At 57.1% G+C, this 11,893-nt stretch overlaps 1 protein-coding gene across 1 annotated transcript; it reads right to left on the bottom strand.

Moving 5' to 3' along the window:
• Positions 1-1,276: 1,276 nt before the first annotated feature.
• Positions 1,277-11,065, bottom strand: NCF1 (neutrophil cytosolic factor 1). The gene is made up of 11 exons (XM_014953049.1): positions 10,915-11,065; positions 10,367-10,447; positions 9,939-10,014; positions 8,311-8,476; positions 8,128-8,183; positions 7,702-7,824; positions 7,096-7,203; positions 5,383-5,500; positions 4,416-4,523; positions 2,390-2,532; positions 1,277-1,746 (listed from the first exon to the last, which is right to left on the bottom strand). The coding sequence occupies exons 1-11, from the start codon at positions 10,984-10,986 to the stop codon at positions 1,628-1,630; spliced, it is 1,170 nt and encodes a 389-aa protein (XP_014808535.1). The 5' UTR covers positions 10,987-11,065; the 3' UTR covers positions 1,277-1,627.
• Positions 11,066-11,893: the final 828 nt, after the last annotated feature.

The following is an 11,893-nucleotide window of genomic DNA, read 5'->3' as shown; positions in this document are numbered from 1 at the left end:
AAACCAGGCCCAAACCTACTCCCAGACCCAGGGTCAGACCCAAATCCAAAAGCAGACCCACATCTAGCCCTAGACTCTGACCCAAACATAGTCCCAGACCCAGAACTAGTCCCAAAGCCAGTCCCAATCCCCTTCTAGTGAGGGGGGATCCGTCTCTTCTCCCAAGGAACAGGCGATGGGACAAGAGGAAATGGCCTCAAGTTGCACCTGTGAGGTTTAGGATGGATATTAGGAAAAATTTATTCACCTAAGAGGTTATCAAACACTGGAGCAGGCTGCCTAGGGAAGTGGTGGAGGTACCATCTCTGGAGGTATCTAAAAGATGGACAGACATGGTGCTGAGGGACCTGGTTTGGTGGTAACTTGGCAGTGCTGGGTCAACAGTTGGACTTGATGATCCTAAAGGTCTCTTCCAACCAAAAGGATTCTATGGTTCTATGATTCTATACCCACAACTACACCCAGACACAAACCCAGACCCCGACCTAGCCCCAAGCACAAGCTCAGACCTAGACCCAGACCAAGTCTCCAGCCTGAACCTGGACCCACCTGGCGTGGCAGTGCCAGGGCTGTGGTGGCACCCAAGCACAGTCCGCACATCACTCTCCCTGTTGAAAAGCAGCCCTGTCCCAGAGGCACCAGCTGTGCTGTGATGGCCACCAGACATACTGTGATGGCCATCAGCCATGCTGTGATTACCATTAGACATACTGTGATGGCCATCAGCCATGCTGTGATTACCATTAGACATGCCATGATGGCCACCAGCAGTACCGTGATGGCCACCGGCCATACTGTCATGGCCATGGGCCATGCTGTGATGGTCAGTGGCCATGCTGTGATGGTCAGTCATCAGCCTTGCTTTGATGGCCACTGGCTTCCCATGAGGCATCAGGAGGGACCAGCACCCACAGCCTTGGAGGGCTGCTCACCCCTCATGCCCTGGCAGCCCCATGGGCCCTGGGCCGCCCACCCCATGCCCCTCACACTCTGCTGCCATTTGGGGTGGCCACCTTGCCTCATGGCTCCTATCCCACCCCAGCAAACACCATCTCCCCACACCCTGGCTCTCACTTTCCACTAGAGGCAGTGACACAGCTGCCTCCCAGGAGGAAGTTGCCATCCTTTCTTCCCCCCCAACAAAATTTCCTCCCCCCCGGCATCTTTCGCAAGAAACCCTTGCCCAATCCTTCACCAGGGAGAAACGCCTTTCCTGCCGCCGTGTCGTTCCCCGGTGTCTGCTCTGACCAGCCCTCCAGGTGGACCTTAAAATATGTCTACAAAGTGTCTCTCCTTTATTGGTGAAAAACGGAACATCATTCAAAATACAAATAGGGGATAAAATGGAGTCTAGTGGTGAGAGGTCCCCAATGGCTGTGGAGGCCTCAGCGCCCCCCAGAGCTGGTAGAACGGGGCTGGGTCCCTTCATGGCGTCATTAGAACATCTCAGGTTCCTGGTGCCAGTGGATGAAGATAGACGCTGCGTTGTGCCAATCTGGCCAGCAGCCCCCTGGGGCCTGTGATGGCTGCCAGAGCCACCTGGATCCCACAGTCTGTCTCTGAGCCCCGGCTGCACAGGAGCTAGTGGAGATAAAGCATGGGCTGGATGGTCTGGGGGGCTGAGGCATCACAGGATCTTTCTCCGGGTGCTCTCGGTGCAGCGGTTCAGGATGAGGTCTTTGCTGGGACGGGGAGGAACAGCGGGCTGAGCCTTGGGCTTGTTCTCCTCTTGCTCATTTTTCTCAACTGTGGGTAAAGTAGATGTACAGATGGGTCCTAACACCTTCATGTGAACATTCAAAAGCTTCCTATGTAATGGCCACCAAAGCTCCTGCTTCTCCTCCTGTCTCAGCTGCATGTGATGGTCTTCCCAGAGGTTGGAGTGATGGGATAAGCCCACCAGTGCCCAGCTGGGAGCTCTTCTCAGGTGGGAGCCCAGCTCTATGTCTGCATGAGGACCTGCTCTCCATCAGGAATGGCATGGGTCCTGCATGGGGATTACCACATCTAAAGTATCTACCTCAATAACAACTTCCTTCTTCAAGCAACACTTCCCTCTAGGTGCTTTGCTGACAGCTAGAGTACACGATAATGGTAACAGCAGCACAGGTGAGGTTAGGTGCACTAAGGAAAGCACGGGTCCTAAATGTGGGTTGACCTCCCACCAGGACCATATTCTGCTCCTTCTCTGTCAAACCTCTAACCAGAGGTAAGGAACCTCAATGAAAAGAAACATCTCCCTGCACATGTTTTCCCCACAGAAAAAGAGTGGAAGGGCAAGGTGTGACCTCCATGTGCTGTCCTGCTCTAGCAACCAGTGTTGGAGGGCACGGGCCGTCCCTGCAGAACTTCAGCCTGTGTCTAGGACAAAGGACCTGCTGAGACTTACTGATGGCATTGGCCTTGTTGTGGATTTTTTCCTTCATGTTCCTCCGGCTCTGGAGGTACCTCTTGCTGTTCCTCCTGTAGGTCTCCTGGCTGATCTGCTTCCGGCCCTGCTTGTGGATGCTCTTGGCGTTTCGGACGGTGGATCTGCAGTGAGTCAGAAGCAAAACTTTTGGTTTCCGGGACGGCAGCTCTCACGCCTCACACTTTCCCGACAAGGATTTCCCCAGCCCTGCCTGTCATGGACCTGCTGCAGCCGGACCCTACACTTCCTCCTCTGCCTCACCCAAACCCCAGTATCTGCTTTGTGGTTTTGTCCAGTGGAGGACAGCAGCTCAATGCAGGCCAGCGAGAGCAGCTGAAGGTGGGATGTGATGGGGGCAGTTGGAGCAGTGCTTTGGAAGCAAATATGGAAGCCTGAGCACAAGCCTGGAAAGTCATGATGGGGAAGGCGACGTGGATGGGCATAAGGCTGGAAGCACGAGATGGGCATGAGGTTTATCCAACAGAGTTCAGGCAAGCCCTGGAAGTGATCTATAGCTCTTGGATGGATGGACATACAACATCTGTGCTGGCTGCAACACTGAGATCCCTGGTGTGGTGTTTGGCTTGGCCCTACAATGCCCAAGGATCAGTTCCTGGGCCAGGGGAATGGAGTTGGGTACGTGCTGGTGTGCACCTGGATGTGCGGTGTGGAACCCACAGCAGAGGAACTGCTGAGAGAAGTGAAAGGCTGAGCAGCCTGGGGCTGTGCGGTGGGACGCTGCTGCAGGGGAACCCCCAGCATCAGGGACCGTCCCCAGGCAGGCAGACAGAGGCCACCACTTCATTTTCACTACCAGGGCTTGAGCGGCGTGGCTCCTGACATCCATCCCATGGCATTGTCCTCCTGCTCTGCTCAAGGCATTGGCCCCTTGCCTTGCCCACCCACCTTTCAGCGTCTCACTGGTTTGAGCACGTGTCCATCACGAAGTAAAGCTCTTGCCCACAACAGCAGGTCACCACCCTTGCAGGAGGACTCAGCCTAGGGACAGCATCCACCATGGTGGGGCAGGTCACTGTCCTTGAAATAGGCCACCTCACCCCCCTCACTGCCCCTGCCAGAGCAGGTTCACCCAGAGCAGGTCGCACAGGAACATGTCCAGGTGGGTTTGAATGTCTCCAAAGAAGGAGACTCCACCACCTCCCTGGGCAGCCTCTTCCAGGGCTCTGCCACCCTCAAAATAAAGGAATTTCCTCCTCATGTTCCACCTAGAAGTTCCTACTCACCAGCAGGCATCACAGCGCTCAAATAGGTGGATTTGGGTCATTTTACACTGTCTCAGACTCAATCTGTGCTCCAGCAGAGCTGGATTTTGAGAGATTTTAGAGCAAGGCTGCCGTGTTTTCTTGTAGGGAAGAAAAGATAGCGGCAAGCTCTGCCCTCCCCAGCAGTTTTTTTTGCATCAGAATTAATGAGTTATTATTGCTTTTTATCTTTTTAATCAAAATAAAATCCCTTCCATTAGCTCAAATCCTCCCATCAGATTAGGCCATTTGGCAGCTCTGATTAGTCAAATCTCTCCTCGCCTCTCATAGATTCAGTGGACGCACTTAGGAAATAAGAAAAAGGCCAATTTGAAAATTAAATGAGATTAGCCCAGAAAAGAAACTTCGCAGAAGGACAAGGGGAATTGTGCCTGGCTGGGGGACCTGCTGGAGCAAGGACCATCCATCCCTGCGTCAGAAACGCTGGGGTGCCTCTCCATCCCTGGAAGTTGGGGAGCACAGAGCTATTTTTGCTGCAGGATCTGCCTCCTGGTCTCTCTTTGCCCTGCTCACATCCTTCCTGGGCAGTTCCCCATCGCCCGGGGTGAGCAAGGGACACAGCAAACCACTGTCTGGTTTCATTTCACCCACCTCATGGTGGTGTGAAGATCGCCCGGGGTGAGCAAGGGACACAGCAAAGCACTGTCTGGTTTCATTTCACCTACCTCATGGAAGAGCTTTAGTCCTCCTTTCCCCCCGCCCTGCCCCGGGGCTTTTCCTACCTTCGTGGAGGAGCGCTCCGGTTCCTCAGCTGACTCTTCACAGAGGTGTTCTCCTCCCCGGCTTTCTGCAGGTACATGGAGGGGTAATAACCCGTGGTTTCATCCTTCCTGCAATGAGACACAAAGCAACGAGGCTCACAGTCTTGGCTCTGTGACCACCACCTCCTCACCCCTGTCCCCAGCAGGATGGCTGCTGCTGGCTGGGCTATTTCATCTCATGAGGTTTGCAGCGATGGGGGCTTCAGTTGTGTCCCCCCACCCCGCACCTTACGTGCCTGTGGCTCTCCCTGAAAGTGTAGCTTGAGTCCCAAAAGCAAGTAGGTAGCAGGCAGCAATGGCTCACAGCTTTCAGGGTCTCACCAGCTTGTATTATCTCCCTTGGGGGGGTTGATGAGCTCCTGAAAGATGTCTTAGGGTCTTCTGCTGGACACCCCGCCATGCACTCAAGAAACACTCCCTGGTCCCTCTCCTGTTCCCCCCTCCAGCCCTGCACCCCTGCAAACATCCGGAGATCCTCCCGGTGCCGCTCGCCTGGGCAAGGCTGGGGCAGGAGGACCCCCGGGGTTTGTAGCCACGTTGTGTCCCACTGCGAGGACACAATCCATGACTCTCCTGAGGGTGCACTCAGCTGGGGTTCCCCTCGGGAAAGCCCGAGTTTGCGTGGCAGGTCCAGGTTGGGATGAAAGTTGAGGCTTTGCAAAACGAAATGTGCCAAATACTTAAGGGCAGTGCTAAATAACAGATTTTTATTTTTTTTTTCCATTGCCTCCTCCTTGGATGCCTCTGAAGGCCCCAGCAGAGGAAGCCCCAGCTGCAGTGTTTCACATCTGCAGCCCTGCGGAAGGAAGTGCTGGGCAGAAGCACCAAGCAGCCCGTGGCTTTCACAGCCCCAGGGTGGAGAACCGCTGGTCCATCCCTTCCCTCTGCCCGAGTCCCACCAGCCTCATCCGTTCTTGGCATCTCTCACCTGATGACCCACCAGCCATCAAGGAGCTTGTGGATGACTTCGATGGTATCACCCTCCTTGAGGGTCAGCTCGTCCTCCTCCACAGCTGTGTAGCTTTTCTGGACAATGTATTTCTCACCTGCACACAAAATTGGGACAGCAGGTCATATGCTACCACCCCAGGGATGGGGGTCAGCCACACCAGAGCATCTATCCTACATTTCAGGCAAGACCTAGGGTGCTTCAGGTCTCCAAGTCTGGATTCAGACTTCCCCCATCCTTGTCAGTGCCTGTGGCTCATCCCAACCCCTCTCCAGGAGAAAGCTGGTGGAAGCAAGCAGTGGAAGTACTGGAAGTGCTTCAATCTCTGGTGAAGAGCATGTTTATGATTTGAGTGATTAAATGAGGAAGAAGGAAGTGTTGTGCTAAGAAAGTCTGTTGCAGTGTTTTGAAAACCACAAAGATGAAGCCTGGAGAAAAATCTGCACAAATAGAATCATAGAGTCATTGAACTGTCCGGGTTGGAACGGACCTTTAAGATCATTGAGCCCAACCATCAACCTAACTCTGATAAAACCATCACCAAACCGTGTCTCTAAGCACTATGTCAACCCATTTTTTGAATACCTCCAGGGATGGTGCCTCAACCCCTTCCCTGGGCAGCCCATTCCAAGGCTTGATAACCCTTTCTGTGTAAAAATTGTTCCTGATCTCCAAACTGAACCGTTCCTGGGGCAACTTGAGGCCGTTTCCTCTTGTCCCATCACCTGTTCCTTGGGAGAAGAGACCGACCCCCCCTGGCTACACCCTCCTTTCAGGGAGTTGGAGAGAGCGATAAGGTCTCCCCTCAGCCTCCTTTTCTCCAGGCTGAACACCCCCAGCTCCCTCAGCCTCTCCTCACAAGACTTGTGCTCCAGACCCCTCACCAGCTCCGTTGCCCTTCTCTGGACCCACTCCAGCACCTCAATGTCCTTTTTGTGGTGAGGGGCCCAAAACTGGACACAGCCCTCAAGGTGGGGCCTCACCAGTGCCCAGTACAGGGGGAAGATCTGCAGGGTCCTTTCTTTGCTCCCTGTGGTAAGGCCCTGCTCTCATGGTGGGGTGATGACCGAAATGGGGGGGCTGATAAAGAGAATGCAGAAGCCAAGCGTGAGGGAAAGCCTGCGCCTTGGGTCAGAAGCTGCACAAAGCTCCTTTGCCAACCCAGCGATTGGCATGGACCCAGCTGGATCAGGATGCCCACTGAATGAAAGATGTCCAGGTTTGATCAGCCAGAACAAGGCTGATGCTGAGTTGCAGGTCACGGGAAGCTCCTGAGGTTGAGGGTAAGGCACTGAACCATGAGATTTGTCCCTCCTGGCAGCTCCTACAGCAACATCTCCCTGAATGAAAGATGTCCAGGTTTGATCAGCCAGAACAAGGCTGATGCTGAGTTGCAGGTCACGGGAAGCTCCTGAGGTTGAGGGTAAGGCACTGAACCATGAGATTTGTCCCTCCTGGCAGCTCCTGCAGCAACATCTCCCTGCCCAGCGGTCCTGCTCAGCGTGGACTGCCTGATGGGGGCCTCTCAATGGACCAACCCAGCGGGGAGCTGCGGCTCCTACAGCAACATCTCCCTGCCCAGCGGTCCTGCTCAGCGTGGACTGCCCGATGGGGGCCTCTCAGTGGACCAACCCAGCGGGGAGCTGTGGCCGGCTGTGTGCTCTGCCCCCCCAGATTACCCCAACATTTTACCTGCGTAGTTGGGCTCCTGCTCTTCAGACTCATCGGGACCATCCATGGGCTCCAGGTAGGCGGCTGGCACCCAACCCCGTTTATTCCTCAACTGGCAAAACCACCAGCCTGCAAGGAAAGCAGCCGTGGGTGAGAGCAGAAGGTGTCATGGGGCCACCCTGGGGGACACCATGGGTCTGTCCCCCCCAGCTGGGGCAGGCACAGGCGTCCACGGAGGGAAGGGATGGCGCCGGGGCTGGTCTCTGCTCACATGGTGCAACCAGGGAGCTCGGCCAGTCCATGCTGCTTCCTCCCCAGGGCAGGAAACCTCCCAGGCTGAGGCAGGCGGGGAGCTCGCAGGGTTTTCTAGGATTGCCCCACACCCTCCCCGGCCAAAAGCGACCGTCATGTGGCTCCATGTGAATGTGAAACATGTCCCAAGGGGGCAGGAAGCTCTGAGGGGGTGGGTGCTGCTGGTTGCGTTTGCTCTGAGCCTCTCCTCTCCTTCAGGAGAACTACCTCCACGCTGCATCTCATGGGAGATGCAAGGGCAGCCCTTGTCCCTGCTGAAACAGTGGCCAGGAGGGTGCTGGCCCTCAGGGGCTCTCTAGAGGGATGGACACGTACCAGTCTCGCTCTTCTCCACGACGTCCACCAAGTCCCCAGTATTTAGAGCCATCTCAGATCTGGAGCTCTTCTCGTAGTCGGCGATGGCTCGGTACGTTTGCAGGACGATGGGGCCTGTGATGTCTGCGTGGGAGAAGGGAGAGATGTTCCTGCTTCTGGCCCCCAGGACACAAATGCCCTATTTCAGGGCAGACCAAGAGCAGCCCAGGACAGCCCAAAGTGCTCTCCCAGCCTCTTGTGGTCCCAAACCAGCTGGATCCCAGGGCAGGGACTCATTCCCCCCGAGGCTGTGGTTTCCTCCCAGCTGTAGCTCTGGCACAGAGACCATGCTCTCCATCAGGGCATCTGCTGTGGGATGCCTGTCCCTCTCCCCCCAGTTTTTGCCACCACAAAGCCACCCACTTGCATCCCTCTGAGGCATCTTACCGGTGGAGCTTTTCTTGGCATCCTTTGGCAGGAGGAAGACCTCGGGCTTCCTGATCCTAGATGGGTGAGAGTGAAGGTGTCTCGATGCCGACCACCCCTCACCCCGCTTCCCTGGGGGCTGCTGCCAGCGCCCAGGGGCCAGGGATGCAGGATTTTCCCCCAAAAATGGGCAGCGGGACTCACTGGCTGTCCGTGATGGGGTTCGTGTCGTCGGGACGGACCTTGAAGAAGTTGACCACGTGAAGGCACCGGGAGATCTTGTGGGGCAGGTTGACCAGGGTGTAGCAGTACTCGGCCAGCGTGCCCTGCCTGTTCTGGGTCGAGCGCTGCCCGTCAAACCACTTCGGGGCTGGGGGAGATGGGCAAGGACTCAGAAAAAGCAGAGAGAGAGCCCTTGCTTTACGACTTTCCCAAGCAGGCTGCTCTGGATTATTAATTTGCCCCGAAATCAAGCAGATTTGCCTCCGGGGTGCTGCATGGTGCCTGTAAGGCGAAGCTCTGCAGGATGATGGCCCCTTCTCTTCCCTCTCTGCTCCCCCCAAAGCCTTGGCAGGCACTTGGGGGGCCACGCACGCTGCTGAAAAGGCTGGGGAGAAGCTGCTGGCGGGACCATGGCTGTTTTGCAGAAGAAATTCTGCAGCCCTGGGTTCCTGGTTAGAGCAGAGGGGCTGGGGAGGCCAGCGTGGCTCAGTGCCCAGCCCGGGTGCCACGGGTGCCCAGTGCCACCAGACTTGTCCCCCTGCAGACCCTCACCTGGCTTGGGCAAGTCCAGAACAGACCCCTTTTGACCCCGTTTCAGTTACGGGGTAACCCCCACATCCCTGCTCAGCCTAAGCCCGGCTGCTGGGCTGTGAGAAGAGGGGGGAGGGTTTGGGGGGGACTACCCTGTGCCCAGGGGAGATGGGCACATCCCTCGTCCCACCGGCCATGGCACACGTCCAGGATACCCCAGGGCCCCAAAATGCTGCCGGCAGCCCAGCCCCACAGCAGTGTTGACCCCCACATTGGGTGCATGTGTGCAGCCAGTGACACCCCCACACCCCAGGGCAGCCCGACACCTGCCTCCTTCCTCCCCAGCAATTTCAGTTCCCCAAACGGGCTCAGGATGCCTCAGACAGCCCCAACATGGGGGTGGCAGCATGTGGGAAGGGTCCTGGCATGGCCCCCCCATGTCAGTCCGGCCCCAAGAGGAGCCCCCCCTCCCCATGGCACCCGCAGTGGTGCGTGGTGCAGGTCTATTCCCCCTCCAGAGGTGCCGACCCCAACCCCCAGCCGCTTCCCTTGCTCCTTCCCGCCTCCTTTAAAGCAGGAAATTAAATAAAAAGGGGAATTTTGCTGACCTGCACCTTGCTTGGGGACAAACCGTCAGCTCGTGGGATCGGGAGTTCATTTCTCTGTCGTTGAAGACATATTGCATCACCTCCTCTTACATGGCATCTGTGCTGCCATAAGGGCACTAAAACCAATCCCAGTGACGGTGTCACCGAAGGAGGGGTCAGATCAGCTTGGGGTCCCCAAAGCCAGACCCTCTGCACCAGCCAGGAGTTATAGGTGATGCTGCTGGACGTGTGTCTCCTTTGGGGAGGAGGGATGGGGTCTGTGGGGCTGGTGAGGGTTGGAAGAAACCACGGCGGCTGCTCAGCCCTTTCTGGGGTTTTGATTTCCAGCCCAGAGGGGAAGGAACAGAAATCTCATCGAGCACCTGCGGAGGGGGCAGGCGGCAGAGCTCGGCCCCGGCGGGGAATTTCCCAACCAGCTGCAATTTCTCTTTCACCCCCTCCCCACCTTCTCTTTCACCACCTGCCCCTCACCTGGCAAGTGCGGGATGATCCGGTTCTCCGTGTTGATGTCGCCGGATTCAATGGGGAACATCTCCTTCAGGGCTTTCTGCAGAGCAGAGCCAGGCACGGCCATGAGGATGGCAATGGAGGGGTGGGGGTTCCCCCGTGGCACCCACAGCCCTGCCCGTGGCTTGCCCCCCCCTTCCTGGCACTCGCCCCGTTGCCACCGGCACACGTTGGCTGGACTCCGTGCCTCGACACTGGGAGAAATCTGCCAGGGGAGCACAGAGCCCATGGCTGCCCCCACCACGGGGTGAAGGAGATCGAAGCACTGGAATCCAGGAACCTCTTTTGAGCTGGGTTTGTTTTGGGGCAATTTCAGCTGGAATTCGCCCTCTTCTTTTTCCCCACCCCGAGCCCTGGAGCTGGGGGTCGGTGCCTGCCCTGGGAGCACTCACGTGAAACTCATATATCTCAGTAAACCGGCGGTAGACGAGCTTTTCGGAGAGGTCATTCCACTTCACCAGGAACATGTAGACCTGAGGGGCAAAGCAAAGGTTGGGCAAGTGGGACCCCCAACCCTGCTGCAGCTGAAGCCCCCAAGGAGCCCCCTGGATGCTTCAGTTCCAGATAAATTGCCTTTTTTTTCTTCCAACACCCCAAGGTGAGTAGTTCTGCCCAGGCTGTGAGCGAGCTGGGCACCAGGGATGCTCATCAGGGATGGAGAGGGGATGGAAACGTGCAGACGGGTGGGAATCAAAGAGGGAAAAGCCCTTTCCAAGCCTGCAAAGTAACCAACAGGCTGTAAAGGAGGTGCCCCAAAATCTTGTGTGTTCAGGACACACAGCCTCTGGCTGCCTCCAGCTCATGCCACCAGCCATGATCTCCCCAAAAAAGGATGCTCTTGGGCCCTCGGTCACATTTATCTACAGAAATTTGCTGGCCAGGCTTTTTACCCCGTCCAGCCCTTGCTACTCAGCTTGTGGGAAGGTCTCTGCATACTCACGTAGTGCTGGCTGGGGAAAAACCTCTTCTCGTAGCCCAGCAGCTCGATGTGCCGGATGAAGGCGTCCCCCATGGCTGCTCCTGGCCCCGGTGTCCCCCTCCAGCCCCTTCTCCTGCCACCCCGAGGGTGTCTCAGTGTCCTCTCCTCCCCTCTGCCCTCGCACCGCTCCGCTTCCCCGTTAAAGCCCCTGGGAAAGCGGAAGCCCCGCTGCAATCACACCCCTAATTGTTTACCCGCTGTGGTTTATATTGAGTCGGTGTTTCCCGCTGGGGAGTCTCCAGCCCGGCCCCTCCAGTTGCCACAGGGCTGGGGAGGAGGAGGAGGAGGAGGAGGGCAGCAGGGAGGCTGCTCCGGAGGCACCTCTGAAATCAGAGGACAGTGAAGGACCACGGCCAGGTCGGTTGCCCCGATAGCCAAGTGGCCCCTCTGACCACTGAGGTTGCCCCCGTGATGGCACAGGGGAACAGGAGCACCCGTTCTGCAGAGGGACGAGGACAAAGTGCCTTGGCAATGGCACCCAGAGGGGTCTCCACCCTCTGAGCAGAGCTGGATGGGCTGAACGAAGCACAGGGATGGCAGCACCATCCTCTGCATGGCTGGGGACCGTCCTGCGCTCCCGGGGCAGGTGGGGAAGCTGGGGACACGTCCCAGGCAGGATGGGGCAGCCACAGGCTCCATGTGCAAGAGCTCCTGCCCTTGCATCACCATTTCCTTTCGGTTACCTGTAGCTTCCCCAAAATCTGCCACCAAAAGCAGCCCAAAGGCTCCATGTGCAAGAGCTCCTGCCCTTGCGTCACCGTTTCCTTTTGGTCACCTGCAGCTTCCCCAAAATCTGCCACCAAAAGCAGCCCAAGGACCTGAGCCAGCCCCAGCACCGCAGCTCTGCTCCCCGCCTCACCCGGGCACAGAACCTGGTGGCCATGGGGCACACCAGGCATGGGGACACCCCAAGGTGGGCTGGAGATAAACCTCTGCCTCC

This window comes from Calidris pugnax, unplaced genomic scaffold, assembly GCF_001431845.1.
Source record: "Calidris pugnax isolate Ruff unplaced genomic scaffold, ASM143184v1 scaffold133, whole genome shotgun sequence".
In the NCBI taxonomy this organism is placed as follows: domain Eukaryota; kingdom Metazoa; phylum Chordata; class Aves; order Charadriiformes; family Scolopacidae; genus Calidris; species Calidris pugnax.
Note: the sequence above shows the minus strand (reverse complement) of the source record. Positions and strands in the feature narration are given on the sequence as shown.